General features: G+C 34.9%; 1 protein-coding gene across 1 annotated transcript in view; it reads left to right on the top strand.

The window, feature by feature from the left end:
• LOC119864364 (translation initiation factor IF-2-like) overlaps nucleotides 1–13,969 on the top strand; it is a 279,509-nt gene extending 265,540 nt beyond the window's left edge. Inside the window, exon 6 of the mRNA XM_038564535.1 lies at nucleotides 13,857–13,969. Within this exon, the coding sequence (XP_038420463.1) occupies nucleotides 13,857–13,938 (82 nt within the window). The 3' untranslated portion in view covers nucleotides 13,939–13,969. The remainder of the gene's footprint in view (nucleotides 1–13,856) is intronic.
• Nucleotides 13,970–14,435: the final 466 nt, after the last annotated feature.

Genomic DNA, 14,435 nt, shown 5'->3' with positions numbered 1-14,435 from the left:
ACATCACATTTTATTTATAGCAGACCTTTGTGAATCTCTACAGATGTTAATTGGACCCATTTGTCTGTCCCAGAGCCAATCAGGTGGCCAATGGCCAAAGCAGCACTCATTATTTGATCTGCATATCAAATATACATATGGACAGGCTGAGAACAGAGTATACTTCCACTCATATGGACACTTTCACAAGTGAGTTTCTCAGCCACTCACAATCCCAACCATGAAAGAACATGGTCCTAGTATATGTCACTCTGACAGCTATCAGAAGGCAAAGAGGTTATAGTCATTCCTCCCAGAAGCTTACAGTTGAACTATAAAGACTAAAATGGTCCCTGTAAAAAGGAGCATGTACAACATTACATGTACATGTACATGTTTATACAATGGAGCATGTACAAACATTACAGTGACTTTAACTAAAAAGGGTGTGGTGGAAATGGCTGCTGCTATCATAGTCTGTGTCCAGACAAGAGAGATTTCTTGGGACTTTGTACACAAAGAAAATTTTAGTTGCTATGTTCATTTTAAGTTTTTAATAAATGCATTTTGAAGTCCAAAATACATTAGTGGATTTTATATTTTGTAAGTGATCATCTATTTATATTGTTTGTTATACAATTTCATTTGATTCTCATGATTCCTGGATTAAGAAGAGAAGCTATTATTGTCCCCATTCCACAAACAAGGAAACAAATTGATTGATTTGTTCTAATACAAGATTTTACTTGGTAGAGAACCAAACTAAAAGCCAGATTTTCTGACCCATAAATTGAAAATTTAAAAAAAAAAAAAAAAGTGTTTCTCCATAACGACAGACTGTGAGATGGGTGTCTTTACTGGGAAACTGAGGCCACATGCACACATAATGCCTTGAGCATAAGAGTGTATACAGTGAGATCTAGTTAAATTTAACTTCTCTTAGAAGTTAATATTTAATAACAAGACAAGTTAATATGGGAGTTACTTGAAAACATTGGAGGTAGTTCTTCATTCACTAAACATAAAGGGACAAAGAGACTGTGTAAGCTTCATCTATCCATGCTAAATTTTGACTTATTCACTTACCAGGATATGAAAAAAAAATATTGAATATAAAATATAGACCTTAATAATCAATGTAAACAAAAACCCTACCTAAATTAAAATACTTCTGAAAACAGACACTGTTGACTCTGCTAATTCAGCATCAACTTTCTGTAAGCTCTTTGGCTGAATTTCAAAATTCCAACTCATTACTACATTAAAAAATGCCTTGCTCTAATAAATGTCATACAACTGTCACGAATGTGATGAAGGTTTTTTTGTTTCATTTTTCTTTTTAAGAAAGTTATTTTTATATTTTTGGAACCTATCTATACTATAATTTATACATATTAACAGCTTTTAAAGTCAGGCTTTGTTTGTTTTAAAGCCCATAAACCAAAGCATGGTTTTATTTTATGTAATTTACTTTTCTCCACTTTTATTGTTGTTGCATATGTTAATGTTTTGGCTTCAGAAATAAAGTATTATGTAGGTAAGCAATTAGCTTCTTTGTGTAATTTTTCTTCAATATGGAGAATAATTGAGCAATTTTCATTGAGTAAGAAATATAGATAATGATAAATTATATTTTTCTTTGGAATGTTCAGAAGATATGATGTGATTAACAATCATGTAATCTACTCTGAAGTATTGGACAGGATATGAGTTCCTCAACAATGACCCAAATGAACTGTATTTTAGATGTTTATATCCTCATTTCTGCCTATGGTAAAGATTCAAGTGTAAGGCTCATGGAGTTTGCTTCACAGTCACTGTCGGTGGACAATTAAAGCAGAATCAGTTTATTTTGTATGAATGATAACTTCTAACGGAATAAAAGAATGACTGAATTTCTGATAGATGAATACATGTTTTTGTTGAATAATCTAACCTATGTGGATCAGGCAGTTAAGAAGAAGCCTCTGCTGTATTTAAAAAAAAAATCTTTGGAGTTTGGATTTGTTTTTTGTTTTAATCTTTCAAAGGCAGAGATAATATTGAATTTGTGTTTTCTAATCTGTTCTGTATATTCCAGAGCCAAATATGAGGCTATGTTCTTCAGGGGTTTTATGATTCTTTTCCCGGTGCTTCTGAGCAAATAGCAAGTACACTAAGCAGTGTCCTAACCTTTCTGTAACCCAACCAAAGAACCAAGAGACTGCTTTCATACTCAGCACTCATTTCTTTCTTTGGAGGGAAGTTTCTGACTTTTAGTAATCTGGCAAGAAGATTATGAAGTTATAGACTCTTTTATGGACCTAACAGTACATTTTTATGTGGTAGAAGCATGTGCACAGAACTGTATGCTGAGAAGTGGAATGTGTTGTACTAGAAAGAGCAGTGGAGCCAGGAGACCTGAGTCTATTCTTTGTCTTCCTACTAGGGCTAGAATTTTCTTCTTGTGTAAATTCTTTATCCAAAAAGGAATACTTTTCCATGTGCTATCTAACTCAACATAAGGTTATTATAGGAATAAAATTAGTTTATAAATGTGAAAGATTTTCCAAAAGATTTTAAGATATGCTACAGAGTGAAAATTTTAGTCTTGAAGGGTTGGGACTGGATTGTTACCTCCAGGTGACCCAAAGTGAAGTATGTCTCTCTTAACCTTTAATATCTGAATATGAGAGGAGAGCCATGTTTTCTGACCAAGGTAAGAATCTCTTTGAGATATTTAGAACTAATGAGAGGATATTTAGGACTAATGAGAGTGACTCTGGGCTTTTCAAGGTGGTCTCATTGTCTTTGGATTTGGACTTCTCATTTCACTCAGCTGCAAAACTAACTGAGTAGTTCTTGGTTACAATAAAATGAATGAATACAAAAATTTTATTTCCTGAAGTGACTGAAAGCTCCCTGAGCACTCACCATATTCATTGCTGCTTCTCTTATTGAATAAACAAGTCATTGACTAGATGCAGACTTTAGAAATACAGTGCTCTGAATTTGATCAATCTATGAAAAAATAATGATAAGAAAAAAAATCCGTTTGCCATATCCTAGAAAAATATATATCCTTTCCAGTGGCCCAGATATCATGACCCTGGACCCAGCATGACTCTGGACTATAGCAATAATTCACTTTTTTTGACCTGAAAGTAAGTAATAAGTAAACAATACATCTAGAATTAACAATATAAGCTTTTAGGGACTACTTATACACAGAGATTTGGCTGTGATTTCAAATGAGAAGGTAAAAATTAGTAACACCACATTTTAAAACAAAAAGAAATTTTATGTAGCTAACAAAATGTACAGAAGTCCAGAAAGAAAGCTACAGAAGAGGTAAGAGTATCAGGACCCTCATCTTATAGAGTAGTGTTAGGAGATACTAATTAGACTAGAAATAATAATCGACTCTTGGAATCCATTCTTCCTTCTTTGTGTTAGTAATAGAACCCTTTGAAATTTTAGCTGAATATACAGCTACATTTCTCAGCCTCCCTTACTGAGACCATGATACTAAGTTTTGGCCAATTGAATATAAGTTGAAAGATCACATCACCTCCTTTACAGACAAAGTCACTTCAGCCATCCTCTTCCTCTGGGAAATGGCAACAACTGTAGCAGCATGCCTGGACCCTGAAGTGGAAACAACTTGAGGGGGAAGGTGGACCCAACAGGTCATAAAGCAAAGCTATTCACCAACCCATCCAACTGTGGGCTATTTACCTGCCCTGGGCTACTGCAGGAGAAAAATAAACTTCTGCTTATGTAAGTCAAAATAAATAAAAATAAAATATGCTACAGATATAACATACACTATAAACTTAGATCATTGAGAAAATGATACGGATTTTCCTATCTTAGTGGCTAAAATAATTGATCTTACACTCAATTATTTAATAGTTATTGAGTGCCTTACTAGGATGATTCAAATAGATATTAGATACAGTCACTTCCCTGTAAGAAGTTACACTATAGTTTAAAAGGTTAGGCATAAACACATGCACAGTTAAATAAAAACTCAAGAGTTAAAAATATTAAATATAGAAAGAATACATGACATCACAGAACAGCTCAAGGTTAACTATCAAATGGACGACTATATATACTAAGTTCAGAATAGGGACGTATCTTGGGTACTGGAGTGATCTATGGTCGATGGGGGAGGGGTACACTGGATTTTTGCCATAAAGAAAGGTGGGACTTAAATGAGTTTAAAGGCAGAGAGATTAGCAAGAGAGATAAGAAAATAAAGTATGATTTATTTTGGTAATAATTAATCAACCAGTATGCCTAAAGAGAGTATTTCCTAGATGGGAGGATTAATTCATTCTTGAGCAGGGATTAGTTAAAATGTGCCTCCATATTTCTCCCCTTGTCTATCAATCAGAGCAATAATAAAATATTTAGACTCCTAATAGTCTCCATGTTCCTGCACCAATGTTCTCCATTGGTTCCAATGCTCAGCCTTTGTCCTGCTTGTCATCTGCCTGCTTGAATGATCAGCAGAGACTCCCTCAGTAGTTAACTGAGCAGATTCCTTGCTCATATGATGGGGGCATGGATGAGAGAGAAGCCATACATTTCACCAAAACTCCAGTTAATTTTATTGTGAGCAGGAGACTGAAGAGCTTGATGAGAAAAGCCACAGTGAGAACTCAGGAAGCAGAGGCTAAAGGAGTGGAAGTACAATTTCTTAGTTGTAGTGATTTGAAATGCTGCTAATTCTCCCAATATCTCGACTCCTTATTTATATAATTCAAAGTAATATAAAGTTTGAGTTAAAGTAGTTTAAGAAAAATATCTACTTCACTCATCTGTTCATTAATTTTTTCATCCATCCATCCCACATATATTTATTTGTTTCCAAGCACCTCAAAGATGAACTAGACATGAACATATCTCTCCAAAAGCATATATGTTGTAGGGTAGGAGAGATACATAAATTTATGTATATAAAACAAGTACTAACAATATTTTAAGTATAGTGATGAAGCCATATAGTTATTCTAAGGCCCAGTGAGTGCCATATAATCTTTTCTTGGTTGAATGGAGGGAAATTTCTTCTAAGAAGTAACACTTGAAATAATACTAATGGGCTTAAATACTTAGAAATTAGCAGTAAATATATGGGGATGAGGAAAAGCTAGGAGGGAGGTTAGGGAACATTTCACAGGGAATACAACATGCATGAAGTTATGATAATAGCATGAGCCCTGCTCATTCATTTTTCAGAATGAAAAATTGAGGCTCAGAAGTTATGACTTATCAAGGTTATAACCATGTTGGTGACACATCTAAAGAGGAATCATTGATTCCTAATTTCCACTGAGTACATACAACATGCATATATGTTTTCCACAAGAGCCCCTGATACAGGCATGCATGTATGTTTTCCACAAAAGTCCCTGATACAAGCAAATATATAATAACTAGGGAGAATTATGAAGTTGGAATGAGTTAAGTACCTAGTTTTCAGATAGAGAAAGAAGTTCTAAGTGAATAGAATCCAGGACAAATGAATAGAAAGAAGTAAAAAATTCAGAAAAAGAATATGATTCTTTTATTTGAAAGAAAGAGAATATGATAAGGAAAGAGTAGAGAAGAACTCTTTTCCTTTTAAATATTTGGCCACTTGGCTAGTTTTCAAGGTGCTAGGGGTTGTAGGACCATTACTGTCCTAAAATAAGGACATGTGAAATCTAAGTAAATCCCATACACACAGAGATTAGTCATGAGGATAAATACAAGAATGATTCCTTGTGGCATGAATCAGCCTGTGCTAATTTACCTTCTACTTCTTCTGGGTAGAAATAATATGGTATAGATTTTATGTAAGAGCATCTGACAATAATATCAGTTATAATTAAGTCCCTTGAACAATTGGATCAGTAAAATAGAAGTCTTATGCTTCTCAGATTGTTAAAAGACCATCCTGCTGTAGAAGGAACAGACTTTGATACTCACTTTTGCTAGGGGGTGCAGCACTGTCTAATGTACCAGGAACATTTATTTCCTTCCTTCAGTCATAGAGATGGCTTCTGCCTCTCTAATAGTAGATCCTAATTATTTGGGGGATATAATTTTTCAAAGACTGGCAATTGGGTTAATTTCAAATACAGAAGCCAATTGATTGAAAAAAAAACTCACTCTACTAAAAATGACTGTTTATTGAACAATTTCTATATGCCAAGAGTAGTACTAGTGGCTTTGCATGTAATATAGATAATTTGCAGTTACTTGTGCAGTCAACTTTGTACTCTGGTTTGCTTTTTCTCCCATGTACTTGGAAGGATAGCACTTTGAAGTGACACATGGTGGAAACATGAACAGAAACGACTCTCAGATGAATTGGGGCAAAAAATTGATTTATGAAGATAAAGAAATGGATGGGATTAAATATGCTTTCAAGCATCTCAGCCAGGAGAATTCACTTTACTGGTTTAACCACTCTCCATCTAAAATACTGTTTCACCTACAGTAGGTCCTCAGTAAGCTTTGTTGGCTTTGAATAAACACATGCAAAAGAATGACAAAATTGGCTTACCAGGTTTTATTGGATGAAACACTTAACAGTTCTAGACTGAAATACTTATAGACTGAAAAAAAACTATATACTGTAATAATAAAAAAGGAAAGAAAAAACTAGATATTTACTGATGAGTCTTTTAGCTTTGCTTTTTGAAGTATATTTGCTTCAACACTTGGCTATCTGTTAGGTTCAAGATTCTTACTAACAAAATAAATAACAAAATAATAATCCCACTAAACTTCCAATTATTCAAAATCCAGCAAACAAAATGGTTTCTTCTTGTCGAGGGATTTCATAAGTGAGAGAATATAGCAGGGACTTCACACTTGCCCTTAGGATGAGGAAAGTGGTTTGGTGTTTGTAGCAAGTGCAGTTAACAGTGCTCGTGAGTGATGGCTGTGCTTAGGCAGACTGCTGATGCAGGAATACAAAACCGGAGAGATATCAAGCAGTCTGATTTAGGGCTCAGAGACAGTGGGGAGCTGTGAGATTGATAGCCCAGAAAGGAATCTTTTGGTAGAGGTCCATGGCCCGCATCAGAGCTTTTGGGATTGATAGCATACCGTGCTATCAATCTCAGTACTGTAAATGGGACTACTATTCTCTATGAAAAATGGTTCATATTAAATACTCTGACATTGACTAGATTGAGAACTGCAAAATGACTAAGGAAGAACACATGTTTGCAGGGATTTGCTGTACCATTTTGTTTACAGTTTGCTGAAGAAGGGGAATGAAACTCAATTTTAGTTACACATATCTTACAGAAGTGATCATGTGGATGATATTGTTATTCTTAAATTGAAATTAAAATTGATGAGAGCATAATATAGCAGTAACTGAGATCTTGTAAGCTTTGAAAGGATGTTAATGGTAGAATTATAATCCCTCAGAAATAATTCAATAAAATGGAAGCAAATGAGCATATGGCTAGCTAAATTGATAAAGAATAAAAATTGACCCTCAATTTGTGAAATGAAAGATTAAAAGAATGGGTGTAATTTTAACCCTAAGTTTTCTTGAGAAAAAGTGTTGTGAGTGAAATGTTTCTTGAAATGAAAGCAATTTTGTTCCAGTAAGACCTGGCATAAAACCTGCTCAACTGTGAAAGAGATTTGGTCATTGCCACTCACAATCATTCTAATTGATTGCTTCTCTGCACTTAGCCTTACTCAATATCATATAAAGGATGACATAACCAATTAAAGCTGACAAAATTAAAACATTATGGAATTCCATAGTTACCATATCTTTATAATAGCTGCACTTTAAGCAGTATGACACTGGTGAAGCATTTTGAAGAAAACAGGTCAAATGGTATTATGCACATCTCCTATGTTGATAGTATACACATTTTCTATCCCCTAAAAGAATTTGGAAAGTATGTATTCCCCGTACACACTTTAGGGTAATACTTAATAACTTTCTTGAGGTTAAATAATGCAATTTTGGGCCTGTTGTGTACAATGAAATTTAAAAACAAAACTTGTGCTTCAAGGCCCTTATTTTAAAAATGCCTAGGTTTGCTTGGGTGGCTTAGTAGGTGGAGTGTCTGACTCTTGGCTTTGGCTCAGGCCATGACGTCAGGATTGTGAGATTGAGCATCATTTCAGGCTAAGTGCTCAGTTGGAGAGTCTGCTTGAAACTCTCTCTCCTTTTTCCTCTGCCCCTCCATGCACCTTGAATGTGCGTACACATGAGCTTGTGCTCTCTCTCTCTTAAAATAAATAAGTAAATCTTTAAAAAATAAGATAAAAATGTCTAAATATGATAGTGACTTCAAATCCAAATCATCTCATGAAACAGGCAAAGTCTTCTGTAACAGCAGAAATGTTACATTGTTCCTTTATCTTTGAACTTTATTTTTAATTCACTTCCTTGATATAATTTTATTATAATTCAATAAATTTTATGCCCAAAAGTTATTTATTGGTTAACTTGTTATAATGCTCTGAAATTAAAAGAATTTAAAATTATTACTATTTAAAAAATTTCCTAGGTCTTTTGGATTTCAGTGTTTAAAATTCTGGATTGAGTTATTGTAATATTATAATACATATCCCACTGATCAAAATAAGAGTATATTTACAATTTTATAGATAGGTATTTAATATAAAAAGTAAAAATTTTTAAAGATTTATTTATTTGAGAGAGAATGAGAGTGAGGGTGAGAGTGTGTGGGGGGGAAGGGAAGTGCAGAGAGAAAGGGAAAGAGAAACTCAAGTAGAATCCATGCTGAGCGTGGAGCCTGACATGGGGCTGTATGTATATCATGACCTTGAGATCAGTCCAGAGCTAAAACCAAGAGTCAGACGCTTTAATGGACTGCACCACCCAGGCACCCCAAAAGTAAACATTTTTGAGACGTTCATCTCAGTGCAATATGTGGGATTCTTTTTCAATTAATGTAGTCTTCAATAAATATTACTTATTGTCAGAGCTGATTAGAATTCAGTATCAATTCTATTCATATTTTCATTTTATAGGTAGTTCATCATTTCACTTCAGATCAAATTTGTCTGTATAAATAAATATAGAAGATTGGATAGTATTCATTTTAGGATTTTTTTTCCATTAGCTGTGAAGATCTGTTTTGTGATAAATTTAGATTTTCATAGTTATATTATTAGTGCTTTAGAAAATGTGTAAAAAATTAACAGAGAGAAGAACTTAAGAAACTTCAAAAATAAGTGATTTTATTTCACGATTGAATGGCATTAAATTTATAATTTGTATACTTGGTAAAATTAAAACAATATATCAACATCTAAGTAACCTAAATGAAATACAGTTAAATTTAAAAAATATTTTTTTTATTTCATGAGTGACACACACAGAGAGGCAGAGACATAGGCAGAGGGAAAAGCAGGCTCCATGCAGGAAGCCTCATGTGGGACTTGATCCTGGGACTCTAGGATCACACCCTGAGCCAAGGGCAGATGCTCAACCGCTGAGCCATCCAGGCATCCCTATAGTTAAAATTTTAAAGTTCAAGATATTATGTCCTAAATTGCATTTACAGAATTTATTTATTCTTCACCTATACAGAAAAAGACATTCTGCTTTAAAGAATATAGTTAATTTACTTTGGGGGAATTATTATTTTTTTAAGATTTTATTTATTTACTCATGTTAGACATAGAGAGAGAGAGAGAGAGAGGCAGAGACACAGGCAGAGGGAGAAGCAGGCTCCATACCGGGAGCCGGACGCCTGACTGGATCCCAGTACTCTAGGATCGCGCCCTGGGCTGAAGGCAGGCGCTAAGCTGCTGAGCCACCCAGGGATCCCCAACTTCGGAGGGGATTATAAGCTTAAAGAAAACAAGGATATTGGGCCTCTAGTAACTTTAAGCCTATCAATGATGTAGTAATGACAATTGTTGATGCATTATTTAGCATGGAACCTACCATATGATCCCATTAATTTAATATTAGGCTAATAAATGCAAGGCAGGGGTGAAGGCATGAGCAGAAAAGTAGATGATGAGTGAGAGAAAGCAGGACACTTATCCCAAATTAAAATAGGACCATAGATTTGTAATGTCTAATTATTGCTTGAGGAAAACTAAAATATTTCTCCTCCAAGTCTGAGTATTTATCCTGGAAATACCAATCATTTATTTTGATATATGTTCCTTTTTTTCCAAAGATGTAATATTGATCTAGTATAAGTAAATAGGCTTGTCATCTGTTCTCTTTAAAATGATTCCAAATGAAGCCACACCGATACATGGGACAAAATGTTCACCAAGCCATTCTCATTCTTAAGAATACTAGGGTCTCCTGGCTTGCTTGGTCTATGGAGCTTGTGGCTCTTGATCTTGGGGTTGTGGATTCAAGCCCTGTGTTGGCTGTAGAAATTAAAAATGAAATCCTTTTTAAAAAAGTGCTAACAATGTAGAGATGGCTCATTCCTCATTTCATAGCAGATTAATATTTTTTATTGTGCTATTTACAAATCTTGAATATTCTAAAGATTAAGATAAATAGATGAATGAGTTATGTAGTCTTGCTTGGATGAAGCAAGGTACTGTTGTGCTAAGTCCCTTTTACCTAAACTTCCAGTGCTTCATTCTCCTGAGATCTCATCTTCAGGGGTGAGGCATTATTTGACAATAGTTAGGTGAAGGAAGAGGTAAGGTTGTTAAAAGTGTCATTGTTCCCCAAGCCCTTCCTCTTCTTCCACTACATATACCTGGATCTAAAAAATACCAACATGGGCTAGTGTTTTTAATGCTTTTTTGCCTCTGAATGAAATATTTAAAATAAGGAGGGATGGGAGATGGGACACCTCCTTCTGGTTTATGGTGCCACAGGGAAGGTTTTTGCTGACACTAGTATTTTATATTGAAATTTTAGTGCCTCAGTAAATTTTCTACTTTCAGGACAATGCAGCATACTAAGCTTGGGGATTGGTGAAAACTTTTTTTCTCTCAAATTGGAAAAGAGCCATGTGAAAGGGTAAATGGAAAGAGAAGCTGCTTGATACCTTGACAGTAGACACCTTCTCAGGTCCATCTACCTTGAAGTGGATCAAAGGTGCTTTATTTAAAACTATCCAGCACCCACATTACTCTTGGGAAGTTTTCATGTACCCTAGTACACAAAAATTACTGTACTAGACAGAGAAACTAAGAGCAGAAACATTAAGTGACATTTCCAAGTTTCTATAGTTGCTATTTGTAGAGTAGGGATGGCAATCAAAGCTAAAAGGTTTAAATTAAGGAGGTCTTGCAATTTACAAATTACATGTTCCCCGTGCAATCTCTTTTCCCATATGAAAGACTCAAATTAATAAGAAACTAAGATGACCCCCATGGGTTCACTTAGGAAAAGCTTGGGGCTGGTGATTATTGTAAAGTGGTTATGCATTATCTCTAATTTTGTATTATAAAAGTAAGACAATATTTGTGAATTATTATGTAGTCTGAAATGAACACATAACCAATTCTTCTATCAAAAAACTCTAAGGTAATGTTTACATTTTGCTATTGCCCAGAAATTTTATATTGACATTGTCTAGAAGAAGTACATTAGGAATATGGGCTTTTAAAAATTTTCCCTAGAGATATTTCTATAATATAGACTCCAATTTGATCTATATAGTGTACTAATTTTAATAGGGAAGTAGAAATTGTACAGACCACAGACTCAGGCTGCCAACATATGGGACTATTGAATTAATTGGGTTGACAGTGTAAAAAGTATTTGAATTGAGACTTACTCCTAAAAATTATGTGAAATGTTTCCTTTTAAAGTTAGCAAGCTGTGTCCAGGAAAAGCACATTAAAAATTTAGCTGTAACTTGCCTTGATGACAGTTTTGAAAACATGTGAAGGGAAATAGAGATACACACAATATTATATAACCTTCCCTAAATAAACAATGTTGTTATAGAGACAGGGAGAAAATAAATTTAAATTGAGGTTAACAGAAATAACTTCTGTTTTACCCACATAAACCAACAATAATGAACATTGGAATAAATACCTGAAATAAAAGCTAAATGAAAAAAGAAAGCTACCCAGAGATAATCAATACAATTAGGGAATTATTATGTTTTGAAAAATCTGCTATCTTTACGTAGTATGTAATGGCAATTCAAAAAATCCAAAACAAGCAGACAATTATATTAAGTAAGAAACTATATTCTGTAGTGCTAGATGACAGGTATTGCCAAACTCATTGTGTAGTTTAACATTTGACAATCTACACTGGGTGTGGGTTACTTGAATAACAAAGTTGCTTTGTATAGATACTTCTATAATCAGATTATAGGTACAAATTCTGGGGAGATGAATATGAAAGATTTTTTTCTTGATAGAAAACAAAAATGGTGACTGAAGATAAAATTATTATTATGTGCTTTGAGTATGTGTTTGTATTGAGGGATAGGTGAAAAATATGATGAATTAGAATTCAAGCTGATATCTTAGACTGCACAGTAAGATTGTCATGTAAAAGTTATCAATAAACTGAGAGATTAAAGTAGCGATTAGAAAGTATCCACAAAGTTATATACAATTTTATATTTTCATTTTCAACACATACCCAAGTGGAAAATTGTTAGTTTGACATGTGATCATATAGCCAGATAACACTTCCAGGAAGATTGTATCGACCTAAGATTATTCATCACTTCATTACCTCCCAAAGTAACCTGGTGTTTCTGACGCTATACAGAAGCATCTAGGTGAATACAAAATAGGAAAGGTCTAAATTCCTCTACTACTCTCCATGTTTTGGAGCAGAGAGAATGCAAATTACTTGACTTTCAAAAGCCTTTGACCAGGTCCAACAGTTGTTCTGAAAAATTAAATCAGATTTGAAAAAAAAAATCATCATGTATCCCTATAGACTGAGTTTCTACCCATGAAACAAAGAATAAGAATAAACATATCTAGATACAGAAACTATAAACTGAGAAATCCTTTAAGGATTGGTCTCAGAGAACATTTTTAGATGTGATCTGGAAGATGGAGTGCACAGTGACATCTCCAAATTTGCTGATGACACTAGCTCTTCCTGATAGTGAAATGCCAGGGTGACATGAATAAATTGCAGGGACATCTTGAGAGACTGTGGGAGTAAGCCAAAAAATAGTAACTGAGCTTCAGTTTCAGAAAGTGTAAGGAAGTGTGTTAAATTCAGGAAAGTAATCTAAACTTTATTGGATGAGTCATTCATTCTTCATATAAGTATTTGTAATGTTATGGACTGAATGTTTGTATCCTCCCCAAATTCAAATGTTGAAGCCCCAACCCCCAATGTGGATGGTATTTGGAGATGAGGCCTGTGGGAATTGGCTCTGGATGAAGTCATGAGAGTGAGTCCCTCAAGAGAGGCTTAGTGTCCTTCCAAGAAGAGGGCGAGAGACCAGAGCTCACTTACTGTCTCTCTCTCCCTCCTCTCTGTGCCATGTGAAGATGCAGCAAGAAAGCAGCTAGCTGTCTGCAAGACAGGAAGAGGGCCCTCATGGGGAACAGAGGCAGGTTCCCTCGACTTCCTAGCTTCCAGACTATTAAGAAATAAATGCCTATTGTTTAAGCACCCAGTCTATGGTATTTGTTATAGCAGCCTGAACTTACTAAGATGGGGGAGAAGCTGAAAAATAGTAACAGTTTCTGTTTCAGAAAGTGTAAGGCAGTGTGTTAGATTTAGGGAAAATAATCTGAACTCTCTTTATTAAAAGAACCATTCATTCTTTGTGCAAATATTTGTTGAGCACCTACTATGCCCTCAGCATAGTGCCAGGCACCAGGGATAGTGAGCTAAAAAAGGGCATGGTTGTTGGTGGACTGGGGGGATATAGTGCCATATAACTTATAATATTGTGTGACATGTGCTATTTCAGGAACAATAATAAAGGGCTCTGGAAACACAGAACATGGAGCCTGAAGGAACCAGGAAGGCATCTCAAAGTAAGTGACATTTGAGTTACATCTTAAAGGCTGGGAAGGAAAAGGGGAAATTTCCCATGAAGGGAGGAAGGCAGGGGAACACAGGGCTTGGTTTAGTCAGCTCCAACTGATTTTTTTGAAACTTTCCTTTATTTCTAAATAAAATGCTACCCAGAAACCTAACTTGTAAGACAGATCAAAACAGCCTTTTAGCCTGGGCTGGCTCCACAGTCTTCACCTCTCCTCTGCCCCGGTGTCCCTCAAGACATGCCACAGATCATGGGGACTCTTGGGACATTCCATGAAAACTGATGTGGTCTTGCTTTAATTTTATAGATAGATGACGAAAAATGGGGCCCATATATTTTAACTTACCAGTCCAAGTTGTCAAAGAAAGGGAGAAAGACAATTTTGTATCTTGATTTATGACTTGGTTAGCAAACATTTAGAAAAATTATTGGAGAATGTTTTCCTTAACAAAATTAGCTGAATCTATTGTGGTAACCCAAGGGCAACCAAAGCTGTGAGACATT

Source organism: Canis lupus, chromosome 19 (genome assembly GCF_011100685.1).
Source record: "Canis lupus familiaris isolate Mischka breed German Shepherd chromosome 19, alternate assembly UU_Cfam_GSD_1.0, whole genome shotgun sequence".
Lineage (NCBI taxonomy): Eukaryota > Metazoa > Chordata > Mammalia > Carnivora > Canidae > Canis > Canis lupus.
This window is presented reverse-complemented; position numbering and strand designations above follow the sequence as displayed.